General features: G+C 45.3%; 1 protein-coding gene across 3 annotated transcripts in view; it reads left to right on the top strand.

Moving 5' to 3' along the window:
* C2_1H7orf57 (chromosome 2_1 C7orf57 homolog) overlaps positions 1-16338 on the top strand; it is a 238286-nt gene that overhangs the window by 101585 nt on the left and 120363 nt on the right. For all 3 annotated transcript variants that reach the window (XM_069216108.1, XM_069216123.1, XM_069216116.1), the window contains exons 5-6: positions 4460-4625; positions 9381-9511. In XM_069216108.1, the coding sequence (XP_069072209.1) occupies positions 4460-4625; positions 9381-9511 (297 nt within the window). The remainder of the gene's footprint in view (positions 1-4459; positions 4626-9380; positions 9512-16338) is intronic.

The following is a 16338-nucleotide window of genomic DNA, read 5'->3' as shown; positions in this document are numbered from 1 at the left end:
TAGTAAGGACAGTGTCACTAGTAATAAACAAAAATGGAATTGCATCAAATAGTATTTCAATGCATGCTTTGGTAGGACTACCTTAAAAAAAGAAATAGTTGCAAGCATTAGGGAAAATTACCACCCTCCTAATATTACTGACATTAGAGACAGAAATATTTTACCTCTCCATAGCCGCCTTTATTGCTTGTTTTGCTCCCAACAGGGGTAAAGGCAGGGTCGAGGAAAGGGAGGAAGAGTGAGTCACCAGGTGAGTAGTGTGTGACCCATGTACTTGTGGCAACATGGGTATTTTGGCCCATGGCTTACCAGGCATTGGGGATCAGAGTGCGCCCCATCCCTCACAGGGGCCTATTGTCCATCTTAGGTGCCAGCTTTTCTAAATACAGGTCCCAGGTATCTCTTTGTGGTACATCCTCGTGACATTTGATTAGAGTGTGCCAAGTTGCGACCTCAGCTGTCATCCATTCAACAGGTCCTGTAGCCAGCACCATATCGTGGAAGCATCGGGGATTTCCAGGTCATAGCTATATGTCAGTTTGCTAACATGTTTGCCATGTCAGTAAACTTTATTGCGTACTTATTTTTTCATGTGCGCACTGATATGCCTAGAATGCACTTCAGTGGGTCAGCAGATAATGTCCGCCCCATTTATGTCCGTCAGGTCCAACATCACCACTGGCCAAAATTGTTCAATAATTTGGCATGTCCGTATCATGTGGTATTTCTGCCTCTGGACATGGCATGGAAGCATTTGATAGTGACCATTACGAACATGTAGTAGATCCACACTGGCGTAAAGTGGGTTTGATGTAGATAATTAAACTGGGTATACTTCAGGCAGGGGTTTGTAGTGTGGTGTTCCACCCAGTCTGTGATTACTTGGCCTGTAGAGTTTGCCCATTTATCCTCTAGAGCTGGGAAAATTGTGATTTTGGTGTCTGACAGCGCTTTGTACAGTATCCTAAGCGCCTGTCTGCATTCCGGTGTGTAAATAGTGTCTGCATAGGTGGGAAGGGCTCCGGTTCTTTCTGCTGTTCTGTACCTATTGTAGTTGCATGCGCATTATAGGACAAGAACTGTCTCTCATCGATGCTGTACTGTTCCTGTAGTTCCTGGAAATTCAGTATGGTTTTATGAATGTAAAGGACAAGAGGAGTCCAGCCCCTCTTTCCATGGTTTGGTGTTGTGATTCTCGGACAGCTTCAGAGGGCCAGTATGGCCCACAAAAGTAAGCTCGGCGATTATGGCAACAGGCCGCCCATGGTCAGATGCACCTGTGCCAGCAACGTTTGGCAATCATGATCAACCGTCCAGACTGCAGGGCATCCGCCATAGATCCATCAGTCAATCTAATATCTCAAAATCACATAAGTCTCTTTGTATATTTGCATGCTCAGGGTTGATGCTGTCCGAGAGCCAACGCAGAGCTAACGCAGCGGACATTGCAGTTGAGCTGCCACGCAATAAAGTTTGTTGTTAGGCGCTCCCAATCCACCTTGTTCGAGAGGTGCAGATAGGTTATGGAATGCTACCCCTTTTGACAGGGCCCCTAAATCAAGTCTGAAAGAACAGAGTCTAGGTCTCTGAAGACTTGTTCGGGTAGGTTAATTGGCATTCTGTCTGGGCAGCACTAGCATCTTGGAAATTGCCACTCTGCAATAAGTAATAGTGGGAGGGAGCCCCAAAATGCCAGAGAGCTGGGCATGGTGGCTATCAATACTCCCATGTTCTCTTGTATGAGGTTGCCATCAGAGTGGTATATATTCAAGCCAGGCTACCAGAAGGTATTGGGCGCCATTTCAGTGTCAGTGATTGAATGTGGGAGGCTATGCATGGGAACATTGCCCTATTCAGACAAAGGCCCGAGGCCCTACCGAAGTCCTCAAGGGCCTCTGTCACCGGTGGAAAGTATCTGCCCGCATCCCTCAGGTACACTAGCGCATCGTCGGTGTTCAGTGAACTTACTTTCCAACTGTATTCAACCCTGGAATAAAAACATTCTGATCATGATTGACCAGTGTGGGGAGGCAAAGCAGCAGTATTTTCTAGGACCTTCCCAAGGATATTGTAGTCTGTATTTAGGAGGAACAGTAGTCTGTAAAGGTGCACATTTAGAGGGTCTCCACCAGCTTGGGCAGGACTATGATTATTGCTTCTTGCATGGACATCGGTAGGTTCCCTCCTCCCTGGCCTGTCAATACATCCTTTGGAGTTTTGGGTCAACGGTTGCTTTATATGTGGAGTAAAATTCCACTGGGAGCCTGTCCATTCCAGGGGTTTTCTTATGCGCTGTCTGGTCTAGTGCAAGACAAAGTTCCTCCACAGACAGCGCTTAATCTAATGTATGGCGCTGTAGAGGGATAGGTAGTCCGTCAAAGTATTCTTGCACTGGGGGTTCCCCAATCCCTCTTCTGCCCATAGAGTGAGGTGTGGTAATCGAAGAAGACCAGGGTTAATGTTGACTTGTGTACTCAGTATCTCCCTTGTTGGGGATCTAATAGCATTTATGGAGGATTTGGGGGCTTCTAACCTCAGTAGTCATGCCAATACCCAGTCCGCCCTAGTCCCCTCTGCATGTTGTCTAGACAGGTACTCTGCATAATCCACCTGTCTGAGTCTGGCCACTGCTGTCCTCTGTTCCTGTCGGAGAGGTATTATGTCATCTTTAGTCTTAGTAGCCACCCCGCCTGTATCTCTCCTGCCCTTGTAGCACTTTCAAGTTCTAGAATCTAGTGCTGCAATGCATACTTCACCCCATATTTGGTTTTGGTGCTCAAGTACCTGGTAACCGCCTTAAAGGGTACCACTCAATCCCCACTAGTTGAGGCAGTCCTCTCGTTCTCCTCAGAATGTGTTATGTGTGTAACTGGTGTCTCTGAAGACCTCATCCTGCAGCGCCGGCGCATACAGTTACCAGGTGGGTATTGGTGCATGTCATCTGCCCCACTGTACCATCATTTTAAGGGGGTTGTGGTTGAAAAGTGTTCTGCCCTGATATTCAGTAGATTCGACCTAAGGCACCACAGGGGAATTGGAGAGGGTTTGGTTGAGTCTAGTGTGCAGTTGGTGTACTAGGGGAAAAAAGGAGTATTCCCGCGTATCTGGGTGCATGGAGTACCAGATGTCCTGCATTTGACTATGTGTGAGCCAGTCCCTCAGTTTGTGTGCTGTTCTGACCCTGGCTGTCCCCAGTTGGGAGCGATCTGCCCAGGGATATCACATGTACAGTTAGAATCCCTGCCCCAGATACTCAGAGCCGTCAGGTCATGTACCAGCGGGCTTGTCAGGATCTGTTGCTGGTTGTAATTAAGGGCATAAAGCGCCAGGAGGGTGATTGGTGACCCATCAAAAATCCCCTCCACAACCACATATCATATGAATACTGAACTTTGCTGTTCAAAGTAAACTGGTCTGCTGGCGCCACCCAGGTAAGGGTTCCCCTGGTCTACATCTGAGCGGTTTATGTTCATCAAGACCACCGTCACCACCCAGATAAGGAGCCCCTTGCCATATGTCAAGTAGGAGGTTACAAAACTGTGGCCTTTCCATCTATGCTGCATTTTAATGAGCTTCGTAGCAGGCATGTGAGTTTCCTGTAGGTAAGCGATATGGGCCTGTCTACACCTCAAATAGAAATATAGTAGGTGGCACCGTCCAGGGGTAGCTGTTCCCCGGACATTCCCGGTGATGAAGTTGTAGATGGGTGAATGCGTTTGTAGGCCACTTGTCATAATACTCTTTTGCCTTTGTCACTCCCACAGGCCAAACCTCAGTGGCCCCCACCCCCATCCGCCCCCTTACATAATTGACAACATGATGCTGTAGGTTCATGGAATGTAGACTCATAACTGATTCCTCAATTCCCACTCCGTGGTCGAGACAAGAACAAGTCCACAAACATACATTGAAAATAACACTTAACCAACCAAATTGTTCCTTTTGGACCTATGGGGCTCTCATTGAAACTACTGGTTTGTAGTCACAAATGCAAATTGCCATTTGTTACTGTGTTACTGAATTGCAGTGTGTGTTTGGTAACTACTAAAAGGCCATTTTGCAGTGGCAAATCGTCTGATTTTGCGAATTTGGCCCTTTATGACTTCAAAAAGCGTAAGTACTCTTATCCTTTAGTGAGCATAGTTTTAGAACGGTCTCGGACTAAAGTCACTGCACTGTTGTTGGAATGCACCCATCTGTCTCTACCATCACTTGATAGAGTGTTTTCGAAGTAATGTCCCTGTGGACATGGATAAGGAGTGATGTGTAACCTGACCACTGATAGAGGAAAGGAAACTGTGCCAGCGATGCACGATTTTTTCAATGTCTGTGTTCGCTTTTAAGCATATAGAACGTTTTACACACGAGTAATGTGTTTTTTCTGTCAAAGCTTTCATGTCTGGAATTTGTACCATTCCAGGTAAACTAATTTTTAATTTCTCATCCTCTTTGTCCATAGTGCTGCTGCATCATATTTGCCAGACTATATGGTCCATGAAGAGTCAAAGGCTGAGGAGTCTGACAACAAGTATGAAAGCCGCAGAGGGCCGTTTGATTTTGATATTAAGACAGTTTGGCAGAGAGATGCAGATGACAACGAAAAAGAAAATGAAGGAGAAAAAAAGGTACTGATTTCAGTTTTTAGTAATCACTGATAAAGTGCATTCACTAGGGATGTTGATTCACGAAAGTGTTTGGTTAGTGAAAGCAGTAGTACAGTAGTACTCTTCTACATACTCTTACATACACTTCCAACTCTGTATTAGTTAAATGTTTTAGATGTTTTGGGACCATTTCACAAAGAAATATGCGAGTATATGAAAGAGTTTTAAAAGATTATGATGCTACTTTCTAGAAAGTAGCTTTGTGAATAGGACCTGTTGTGTTCATGTACCCAAAACAGAGGATTGTACACTAGCAATAGTTGCAACACCAGAATACTACATGTTAATCTGTCACCAGTTCCATATATCAAATGTCAAGAAGTTTATCATATCAGACTGCCTTGATTTAAGTGGGATATATCAGTAACTGAAACCGAGCAGTTTTCAGCCATGGGACATCTCAACTTTTACCCTTGACACCTGTTTTACTGCTTCCCACTCTACCACTTTTGTGGATCCACTTTGCAGAAAATGGCGTGAAAGCTTGATATGAACAGATGATTCTGGGCCCTTGACTAAGGAATATTAGTGGTGTCCTCTCTGGGCACTGATTCAGAATCCCCAGTGGGACAGCCAATTGGGCTGTTGTAAATATTTCACAAATAGTCCCCAAATGAGGATGTGGCGCTGCATCTTTGACACTACCTTGTGCAAGGATTAACATATGTACCATGGGCATTACATTTGATATGGAATGATTGTGTCGCTACTGATTCTTATGCACTCTGACTGTTTTATGAATGTCAGCACAACTATGGATTATTTTATAAGTTGTACATACTTCAACAGGTTAGGTGTGCAAGTTAGTGCTAAGGAAATGTTTCTGTTGATATATTTTTATTTCTTGGCGTTTTTTGCTTTTTTGAGCGGGGACAGAAGATGTTTCTCCACTTTTGTGTCATGCTAAGGAATCCCACAGATTTCAGTGATTCATTTGTAGAAGTAGATTTTATCTCTAATGGTTTCATATTTTCTTCAATATTGCTTACATATAAATGGGGACAGACCCTACGTCTACCATTGATACCTTCCTTACAGCTCCTTATCCATACTGATCCACAGTTATAAACTGAATCAAATGTTAGTGCTTTACCCATCACAATATATTTTGTGCCACATCATGTAACGCTCTAATGCCCTGCTAATGCTGCCTAATAGATGATAGATATTCAAGTTATTTTTAAGCAGTGCATGAGGAGAGCACTAGGCAAAATCTGTTTTGCCAGGAATGTAACATCAAAACTCCTTCCAGTAAGCCAGGGTTACCACCCCTTCAAAACCTGAGTCTCCTTTCCCTCAAAACCTCCAACCAGCCCCCGTACCTTCTTCAGCTGCAGCCTCTCACTCCATGTCGAGGTGCTTCAGGTTGAAATCCAGTCCACAAGCCCACTTCTCAATACACAATAAAGGTCACAGTAACAGTGTGCAGTGCAATCCCCAAGCACTCTTTTTTTTTTTTTTTTTTTTTTTTTTTTTTCTTCTTGAAATGCTTGCCATTCCAATAGGGGAAACCTTCCCCACCAGTACCACCAATGTACCCAAATCACCACTGACTGCTGAGTTCCTTTGTTGATTGCCATGGTTATGCTCCACACCCCCAAGAGGTGCCACCGTCAAACCCATTTTGCCTTCCAAAAGGGGACTGGACTATGACTACCATTATTTCATCAATCAGAAGAAGAGAAGGGAGCTTCACCTCATACTATGCTTGTATCATATCAGCCATTTGACGCTCTTCGTATGGATGATAATGCTGAACAAGTCAGAACAATAGTTGGTTGTGCTCTTTCAACCTTCAAGCCACATACTTTCATGTTTTGTTCCCAAAGGCTTGCAGCAGGGTTCAACTTAAGGAAACAGGCACTCTAATGTACACCAAATGGAGCATTTTGTATTGATAGTGACTGAGTATTTACCAAAATTCTAGATATGGGTATGGATGGTTGTCTGGCAAATATATCTTCCAGAGTGTTGACTGTGCACAGTTAAGCCCTTTTTTACTATACTTTAGGATCTCTGGTTCTCTGACACATCTTGGAGAATACATTTGTATTAGGCCATGCCAGACAAGGGATGCTCCTCTGCCTTAATCCTCAATAAAGACTTTTTTTCCATAAAGGGAACCACAAACCTGTTTTTAGGTCACACGTTCTTCACAATCTGGAGGTACAGGGGACCTCTAAGACTGCTGGTGTCCAACATAGTTGGCCCCCACATCAAGCTTGTTGAGACCTGTATCTTCACCTGATAGCTTGCTGGATGAACCAGCTATTGAACATAAATATTCGTCCTTCCAAACCAATTTGTATAATCTTTCAGCATTCAGGTGATGGGCCTATTACCCAAGCTACTGGTGGGTTCTCCCTTCCTCCTGTAATGACTGCAGATCATTGTCACCACAGACTCTTTTGAGAGCTGCGGTGCACATTGCAAGTACCTCTTCATCACGGTCTAGTGGGGCAACATTGATTTGACCCTACACATAAGTATGTTATAGTTAAAGGTAGTCTTCCTGGCTTTAGAAGCATTATCCCTGTGTTCACAGTAAAGATGTTGGTGGTAAACACCACAGCCTTGTTACATTTCAGAAGGCAGATTTATGCTACTTGTCATATGCTTTCTGGGTGGCAGTAGTCCTGTGGGAATGGGTCACCTTCCACAGTATGTTGCATCTGCTCCTCGTGGCAGGATTTCTGAACAAGCAAAGGGCCTGAGCAAGAATCTCCATTCATCCCATGAAGGGATCCCAGCAGTCCAAGACATCTTGTTCTAGGCTTTTAGATGCCTTGAATAGAACAACTTTGCAGCACACGGACTAGGAAAGACAAAAATGTTGCCTTTTTGAAAGCTAGAGACTAGACAATGGTACATGCTAGGCAGGTTAAAGAAGATTCTCAGAAATGACCTGTCATCCTGATCCTAGAAGATTATGGTATGACATGCTATGCCTTTATCATGAGGACTGTTATGCTAGTCCCTGCTGTTGCCTAATTTATGCAACCTTGGTCTCGAGGAACTAGTCTTCCTCATCTTGGTATCTCCCAGTCCAATTTGGAGGTTCTTGTGGCTACAAGAAAATCCAGATCTCAGAGTATCAAGTGGTTGTGGATTTGTCTTTCTGCTTTGGCTATGGGCATCAATCCTTTCCTCTTCTGTGGACAGTCAAGCGACAGCAGACTCCAGTATTCAGGTGTAATGCAAGTTAACATTGGTAGCTTCTGGACCCTAATTAATTAATTGGAGAGGTCTAGTTGCAAGGATGAGTAGGTCATCAGTCCACATCTGACTTCTCTATCTTTCCACTTCTGTCACAGTAGCTATCAGGGTATGGGACTTAAACATGTCACAACCCATCTCATGCACAATCTTTATAGACCAATAGCTTACTGTAATTTGAAGATGCTTTCATAGAAAAAACATCCTGAATGGTCACATCTTTGAGTTGCACAAGTGAGCTGTAAGACCTTTGTGGTCAGAACCATGTAAGGTGCTCTACCAGAACATGATGGCTTTTAGGATTGCTCTATGTTCCTATTGTGTTGTGCAATTTCATTTAAATGAAGGGATTTTTTTCCATTTGTATTTTTACACATACATTTATGGATATTATTATTGGCAGTCACGCTCTCATATTTTATGTGCACAGAGTGATTGATCTGTAACTTTGTAGCCAGTATTGCATTGTAACCAATGATTAGAGATGGCTCACCTCCTCCATATCTCATTGCTATGTTCTACAGGGTAGATGTCTTCCATCAGATCTCGCTGCATTACTCCAGAGCAGTGGCAACATTGACGACACTTACAAGGTCAATTTCAATCACAGAGAATTGGAGTGCAGTCATGCCCCCTCACATATTCTGCAGGCACTATGCTGGTGATGATTCTTCTATTAGCAATGCATAGTTCTATTAAGAGATCTCTGGGAAACTGTTTTTAATCCCTTGGCTGCCTCATGCTTTTCTTGCTATCACTATTTTTGTCTCTTTCTGCGAAATATTCCTACACATTGGGAACAGGAGAAACCCAGCACATATAAGACCATTTAACTATAAACCTGGCAGGGTCTTTTGCTCAGGATATAAATTACCTTTAATGCGTTTGTTACGTCTGCCAAGCTGATCAAGGCTGTTTTGACATTAGTTGCTCACAAACATTTTCATCATTTACACTTGTCTTCATCTATTTGGGGGGTAACGTAAGTTAAATATTTGTATCTACTGCAACACTGAATTTTACATTTTTCTAATGCCCAGATGTATACGCACAGTTCTTTATAACTAGTTTCTTTAATTCATAATTGGAATCATTGTACCCATTTCTTTTTGGCTTCATTTCTGATTGACCCAGCTTGTTAGAGGGTGGAACTAAAGATGGCATTGTAAGGGAGAGTCTGACCCTGGGCAGGTATGTTCCATGAACAGCATTCCATGATGTTGGTATATTCTACTGATGATGTGTCAGTGAGGGTCGCTTCTTATGTTGGGACACAAGTCATTGTTAACCTGCTGTTGACAATAGAACAAAGAAACCTCGTGTTATAAGGCCATGATTACTTGATGATTTGTGAAGAGAGTTCACGCAATGCATATATTCTTCAGCAAGGGGAATCTGGAACAGAAAATAAGTATTTTGCCACATGTATTGCTGCTCATCCATTGTTGCCGTCACTATATATATATTTTTAAACTAAATAAAATGCATGTTATTTTTTAGCACATAAAACTCCCTGCAATAAATCCAAATGGCAAGCCTGAGAAAACTACAGTGGTTCCGAACAACGTATTTCCACCCTCCACTACCAACAAACGAGAACATCCGGGGAAAAAAGTTGTCTTCCCACCTATGTAAGCAATTTTGAAACAGTCTGCATTACCATGATTCCAGTCGCTTATACCAAAGTTATCACACAAATAATTTGATTCATTATATCACCGTAATTGGGGACATTGTTTTCATATTTTACGAGTCTGCTTTTTAAAAAAGTTTTTCTTTTGGGAATGCTTGACACAAAAAAGATAATTGTCAAATACTGGCTACGTTTGATGTCCCCTTTTTTAATGGAAACATTTACTGTAACGATTATAATGCATCAGTGCACTGTGCCGTTTGTCGTTCTCACATAATGCAGGAAGCTGCTCTTCCCCTTTGAATGTGACTTTTTGCTACGGTTCCCTTTTCCGTCAACAGCCATAGCACTGCATCCCTACTGCTGTGGTTTTGAAATGGCTTATTTGTATACCATAATTCCTTCCCCCAACCGTACAGCTCAGGTTTGTTTGGGAAATGAAATAACTAGCTCTTGCCTTATTTCAGGCTATAAAATAATTTTATCCCTCACAGTCCCATTCCTTAAAAATATTTTTTGTGTGTTTATGGTCACACGACAGTAATGAGCTGACAATATTTATTTGTGATATATATTAAATATGGATCCACTTAACAACGTGGATCTACATTTATAATGCATTACAAGCACATATGGCAATCTAGTTCCTGTCAATATACAAATAAAGTCAGTCCTCACCAAAAAACACACACTGTTTGCACTACTGCCTGATGTGGTTCCTACATGGATACAACACATGCTGAGGCCTGTAAAAAGTTGATCTGCTCATTGTTTCCCCATTATTGTAATAGGTTTGTGTTGCACTTTGTTGGCATAAATTACATCAAAAGATGCCATTTCAAAACTTCAGCAGTTCAGATGGAGTGATGTGACTGTCCCTACTTTCTGCACATCATAAATTGTAATATAGAATTTAGAATTGCTATTTTGATGGATACTTCCACCCGCAGATTCCTCAATATTCCCTAGGCAACAGACTGGATCAGGAGAATTTTCTAGAATTACTCTTGTGTCCCAGTAGATGGTGGTGTGCATTTCAGGGCTGACTCTATACCACATTGGAAATGAAAGAGCAGTGCTGCATAGAGGTGCCACCCCTTCACACTGACAGTTTTCTGACGACCCCAAATAGCTCTTCAAATAGTCTGCTAGGGAATGATTTCCCCACCTAAAACTATATAATGCAAACTGTGCCATGACTGCAGTAAGCAGATGTCATGCATCAACCCCTACAAGGTGTGCCTTTGGTGTCTGGGTTCCGGCCACGACTTGAAGTTGTGAGACTGATGTGACCTAATGCACCAAATGCAATTCAAGACCGGTATGGAAAGTTGTACATCGCCAAACAAAATAAGACATCATTCTTCCTACATGTCCTTCTCCCTCTACAAGTTTCGGTTTCTGCCATGGGGCTTTTTTTGTGACCACTTCACTCCCTAATCAAAATCTTAAGGTAGGTCAAAGTTCAAATGCAAGTGTAAGAAAGCGAATGGAGTCTCAACCCCTTCTCTTCCAGGGGTATCCTCATCAAAGTCATAAACATTGAATATTCCCGCCCTTGTGCGGGGACCCCGGAGCATATATAAAATACACATATATTATCATCTGTAAAAACAGCAATGCAGGCTATAATCATAAACAGGCTAAAAATGCTTTATTTCTATGAAGTTTTTTTTTTTTTTTTGTTTTTTTTTTTTCATATTATGAAATCACAATAGAGAATAAATACCTACCCAAACCCTTAAAACTGGGCTTAGGGAAGTAAGCAGCAGTAAACACTAGAGAAAAAGAGAAAAAACTACATTGAAAAACCAATGGAGCATTCTTAGCCAATAGGCTGCATGCAGGTTAAGACAGGAGAATCATAAAAACTTTGGCACCGTGCCTTTAAGACCCTGAGCACCTCCAGTATCCCACCGTGCCTCAGGGGTGAAGGAAAGGTGACAGTTGGTTCACAGTTAGGTCAGTTCTTTTTTCCGGCTTCTTCTGAGAGGATCCTGGAGCATTGAGCTCTCAGTTCTTTAAAAAAGCGTTTTTTCCTTTTTCATTCGACAGATAACATCTTTGTCTGAGCTTGGCAGTTTTTTCCTGACAGAAAAATGCCTTCACTTTTTGTCAAATGCCCTTCTTGTGGGAAGAAGAAGGCCCAGTCAGATCCACATTCTCTGTGTATTGTGTGCCTGCCTCAGAGTCACTGCCCTGACACTTGTAAGCACTGCAAGAATATCTCAAAGAGGACTCTGAAGGACAGAGAAAAGATCAGGCTACATGGGCTTCATGAGAGGCAGAAAACATCGTCCTCTTCACTTCCCAGACAACCAGCAGGCCACTCTCAGGAGAGAATGGCTAGGTCGACGTCAGCAGGTAGGAAAGTACCTGTTTGTTCCCCGTCGATGTCGTCGCTACCACCGTCTCACCGGCATAGATTGCCGTCGACGGCGACACACCCGATGTCGAAGGAGACGGCGTTGAGGGAACACCATCGCAGGGGCGGGTCTCCGTCGACGGCAGCCCGCCGATCGACGTCGAGCCATCGCCGGCGTGCCCGGTCGCCGCCAAAGGATGTGCGCCCCCCGACGTCAAGAGACACGACGTCGAAATCGCCACGACGGCATGAGAGACATCCGCCGTCGGCCTCCCACTGCTCCACGTCGAGGCACACGACGGCGAGCAGGCCGAGGTCCAAAGATCGCCGTTCGACGTCGAGACACTCTACATCGAGGCACTCAACGTCGAGACACTCAACGTCGAGGCAAGAGCAACCGATGGGGCGCCCTTCGACGTCGACACAGGTTTTACCTGTCCCGCAGGGAGTAGAACATTGCCCCACGCCAGACAAGGCTGCACCATCTCCAGTGGTCTCCATACCGAGCGACTCATCTCGTTCAAGAGCGGCATCATCTGGGCATGTTTCGCCCATCAATCTATCTCCAAGATGGCTAGAGAGCCTTAACAGACCAGCGGCCTCCCCGGATTCGCAGTATTCGCGAATGTACTCGCCTACTGCCTCCCTGCCAAGAACGCCATCACCGACAGCAAGGGCAGGACGGGCTCGTTCTGCTCCTCGTCAACCGACCGCGAGGCCTGGGCGCTCTGCTACAGCGTCTCGCAGCAGGTCTCGTTCTCAACGACGATCCAGGTCTCGTTCACGAAGAAGATCACCCTCTTGGTCGTCGTCAGGATCATCTGTCGGGTGTTACTCCCCCACCCTAACAGATTCTCCACCTGCTAGGGTCTCACCGGTGGATGACATTACCACCTTTAACGAGGTGCTGTTAAGAGGAGCGCAGAAATTAAACATAGAGGTTCCAGAGCCATCTACCTCCTCGTCAGTCATCTTTGAGACTCTGCAACAGAGATCAGCGTCAAAAAAGCTGCTGCCTCTAGTGCCTGGTTTGTTGCAGCCAACCCTGGACACTTTTCTGGCCCCAGCCACACTCAAATCTGCCCCGGCTAGGATTCTCAAAAAATACAAGGCTCCCGAACAGGACCCTTTGTTCCTCAGGAAGGATCCGCCACCGGACTCGGTAATATTAGCCGCAGCCCGAAAGACCCACTCGGTGGCATCATCATCCACGGTCCCCCCGGATAAAGAGAGCAGGCATCTAGACTCTCTGGGGAGAAAGATGTGCGGTACGGCGGCTTCGGCAATGAAAGTCTCCAGTGCTTCTGCACTCCTGGGCAGGTATGATCGTTCTCTGTGGGACTCTCTCAATAGATTCACAGAGAAATTGCCCAGAGAGGACAGACAAGATTTTCAAGAGATCCTGCAAGAGGGATGCCTGGTATCCAACCAGGTTATCAGCGCGGCGGCAGATGGGGCGGATTTAGCTGCACATGGGTACGCACATGGAATCTGTGCAAAGAGGTCTTCCTGGCTGAGACTCACTGGTTTAAAGCAGGAAGCACAACAACGCATCCTGAATCTCCCATTCGCCGGGAACTCGCTGTTTGGTGCCCATGCAGACGAGGAAATGGCCCGCATGAAGACCGAGGTGGATACCATGAGGGCAGTGGGCCTGGAAAGGAAGAAAGATTTCAGGCGGAGGTATAGGCCTTATGACAGGCACCCTTTCCAGCAGAGGGTTCAAACCCCTCACTGGTCCCAAAGGCCACAGCAACGGCAGGGACGCCCTCTTTTTCAGCGAAGGAACACAAGGGAGCGAGGGTCAAGTAGACCTCAACAGTCCACTCCGAAAGCGCCGGCCAAACAATGAGATCTCGCTTCCCTCGACACTGTACACCACTCCGGTGGGGGGGAAATATTACAGGTTATCTTCACGAGTGGCACTCTATCACAAGAGACAAATGGGTGCTCAATATTGTCGAAAATGGCTACTCTCTTCTTTTCAAACAGCCTCCACTACACTTGCCACCAACCAAATGCAATCCATCTCATCTCAGCCTGCTGCGCAAAGAGGCTCTCGCCCTCTTACAAAAGAATGCCATAGAAAAGGTTCCACCTGCGCACAGAGGAAAAGGGGTTTACTCCCGTTATTTTCTGGTGGCAAAGAAGGGTCGAGAGGGCGTTTTCAGACCAATTCTGGACCTACGGCTGCTGAACAAATACATAAGGAAACAGAAGTTCAGGATGCTAGCGCTTCACCAGATTTTCCCTCCGCTACATCAGGGAGACTGGATGTGCTCCATCGACCTGCAGGATGCATATTTTCACATCCCAATAGCTCCAAAACATCGGAAATTCCTGCGCTTCCAAGTAGCGTTACAGCATTATCAGTTCAGAGTTCTACCATTTGGCCTGAAATCTGCCCCACGCGTCTTCTCGAAATGTATGGCAGTGGTAGCAGCGCATCTTCGAAAACAAAAGATATTCATCTACCCATACCTAGACGACTGGTTACTGAAGGCTTCTTCTCCGGAGCAGGCGAGAAGCCATCGGGACATTGTGCTCAGAGTTTGCGAGTCTCTAGGTCTTCAGGTCAATTACCAAAAGTCAACCTTGATTCCAACACAGAACCTTCACTACCTGGGAGCTATAATAAACACAGAGCTCCAAAGAGAGTATCCTTCGGAGGAACGACTATCCTCAATAGACAGGAAGTGTCAGGACCTGTTGAAAGCCAACGCACCTACGGCACGTCGGGTGACATCGCTGCTGGGCTCCATGGCATCATGCATTTTTATTGTCCCAAATGCCAGACTCCACATGAGGCCCCTCCAAGAGGCATTGGAGAGCAACTGGAGCCAAAGGACAGGTCGCTGGGAGGACAGAGTGCGACTACCGGCAGTAGCACTTCAGTCATTGAAATGGTGGATGCACAGACCTCACCTGTCAGTAGGTGCTCCGTTTCACCAGGTAGTTCCATCCGACACTCTGGTAACGGATGCGTCTCTTCAGGGATGGGGGGCTCATCTGGGTCCCCTTCAAGCTCAGGGCCTGTGGTCAGACAAGGAAAAGCAGTACCACATCAATCTGCTAGAACTCAGAGCGGTCCATCTGGCTCTCAAGTCTTTCATACCACTAATTCAGGGGAAAACTCTCCTAATACAAACGGACAATACAACCACGATGTATTATTTGAACAAACGGGGGGAACGAGATCCGTACCCCTATCTCGAGAGTCCCAAACGATATGGCATTGGCTCCTGGCCAGAGGAATGTCACTTACAGCGGTTCACCTGCCAGGTCAACAAAACGTGGAAGCAGATTTCCTGAGCAGACACCTAGAGGACGCACACGATTGGGTCCTACACGGCGAAGTCGTCGACTACATCTTCGCTCAATGGGGTCGACCTCAACTGGATCTCTTCGCAGACGAAGTAAACAAGAAATGCCCAGACTTCGCATCCAGGTTCTACCGTCCGGGATCTCGAGGGAATGCCCTGTTGATCGACTGGTCAGGGATATTTCTCTACGCCTTTCCGCCGATTCCCCTCATACCGGCAGTGATCAACAAACTTTACAGATCCAGAACCAGAATGATTCTCATAGCGCCACAATGGCCCCGTCAATTCTGGTACACAGATCTCCTCAACCTATCGGAAAAACCTCACAGGAGGCTGCCGTGCAGACCGGATCTTCTGAGCAGAATGGAGGGCAGGATTCTACATCCCAACCTACCCTCTCTGAGCTTAACAGCATGGCTCCTGAATTCCTGCAGTATGAGCACCTAGGGCTCTCACAGGAGTGCATGAACATCTTGAAAGAGTCCAAACGACCTTCCATGCGGCGTTCTTACGCTTTTAAGTGGAAGAGATTCTACATATGGTGCTGTCAACAAGGTCAGAATCCCATACGGGCTCAGGAGGATGTCATACTGTCCTATTTGCTTCATCTGGCAAAGTCCGGTCTGCAGGTATCATCTATTAAGGTACATTTGTCTGCCATTACAGCCTATCGCAAGTCACCTTCTCAGGAATCCTTCTTTACGAAACCTGTAGTCAAGGATTTCTTAGAAGGTTTGAAAAAAGTTTTTCCACCCATTCGGAGACCTTCTCCTCCATGGGAACTGAACATAGTATTGTCAAAACTTATGGGCCCTCCTTTTGAACCTATACATAAGGCCTCTTTACAACACCTTACGTGGAAGACGGCTTTTTTAGTGGCCATTACTTCAGCGAGGAGGGTCAGCGAAATCCAGGCTTTGTCTTCCAAAGAACCGTACACGGTTTTTCATGACAATAGAGTGGTTCTGTGAACTCGCCCATCTTTCCTTCCGAAGGTGGTGTCAGAATTCCATATCAATCCGACTATATCTTTACCGACTTTCTTTCCCAATCCGGAGACTCCGGCAGAGAAAGCATTGCACTCCTTAGACTTGAAAAGAGTGCTGGAATTTTATCTGGATAAGACAAAATCGATTA

Source organism: Pleurodeles waltl, chromosome 2_1, assembly GCF_031143425.1.
Source record: "Pleurodeles waltl isolate 20211129_DDA chromosome 2_1, aPleWal1.hap1.20221129, whole genome shotgun sequence".
In the NCBI taxonomy this organism is placed as follows: Eukaryota; Metazoa; Chordata; class Amphibia; order Caudata; family Salamandridae; genus Pleurodeles; species Pleurodeles waltl.
This window is presented reverse-complemented; position numbering and strand designations above follow the sequence as displayed.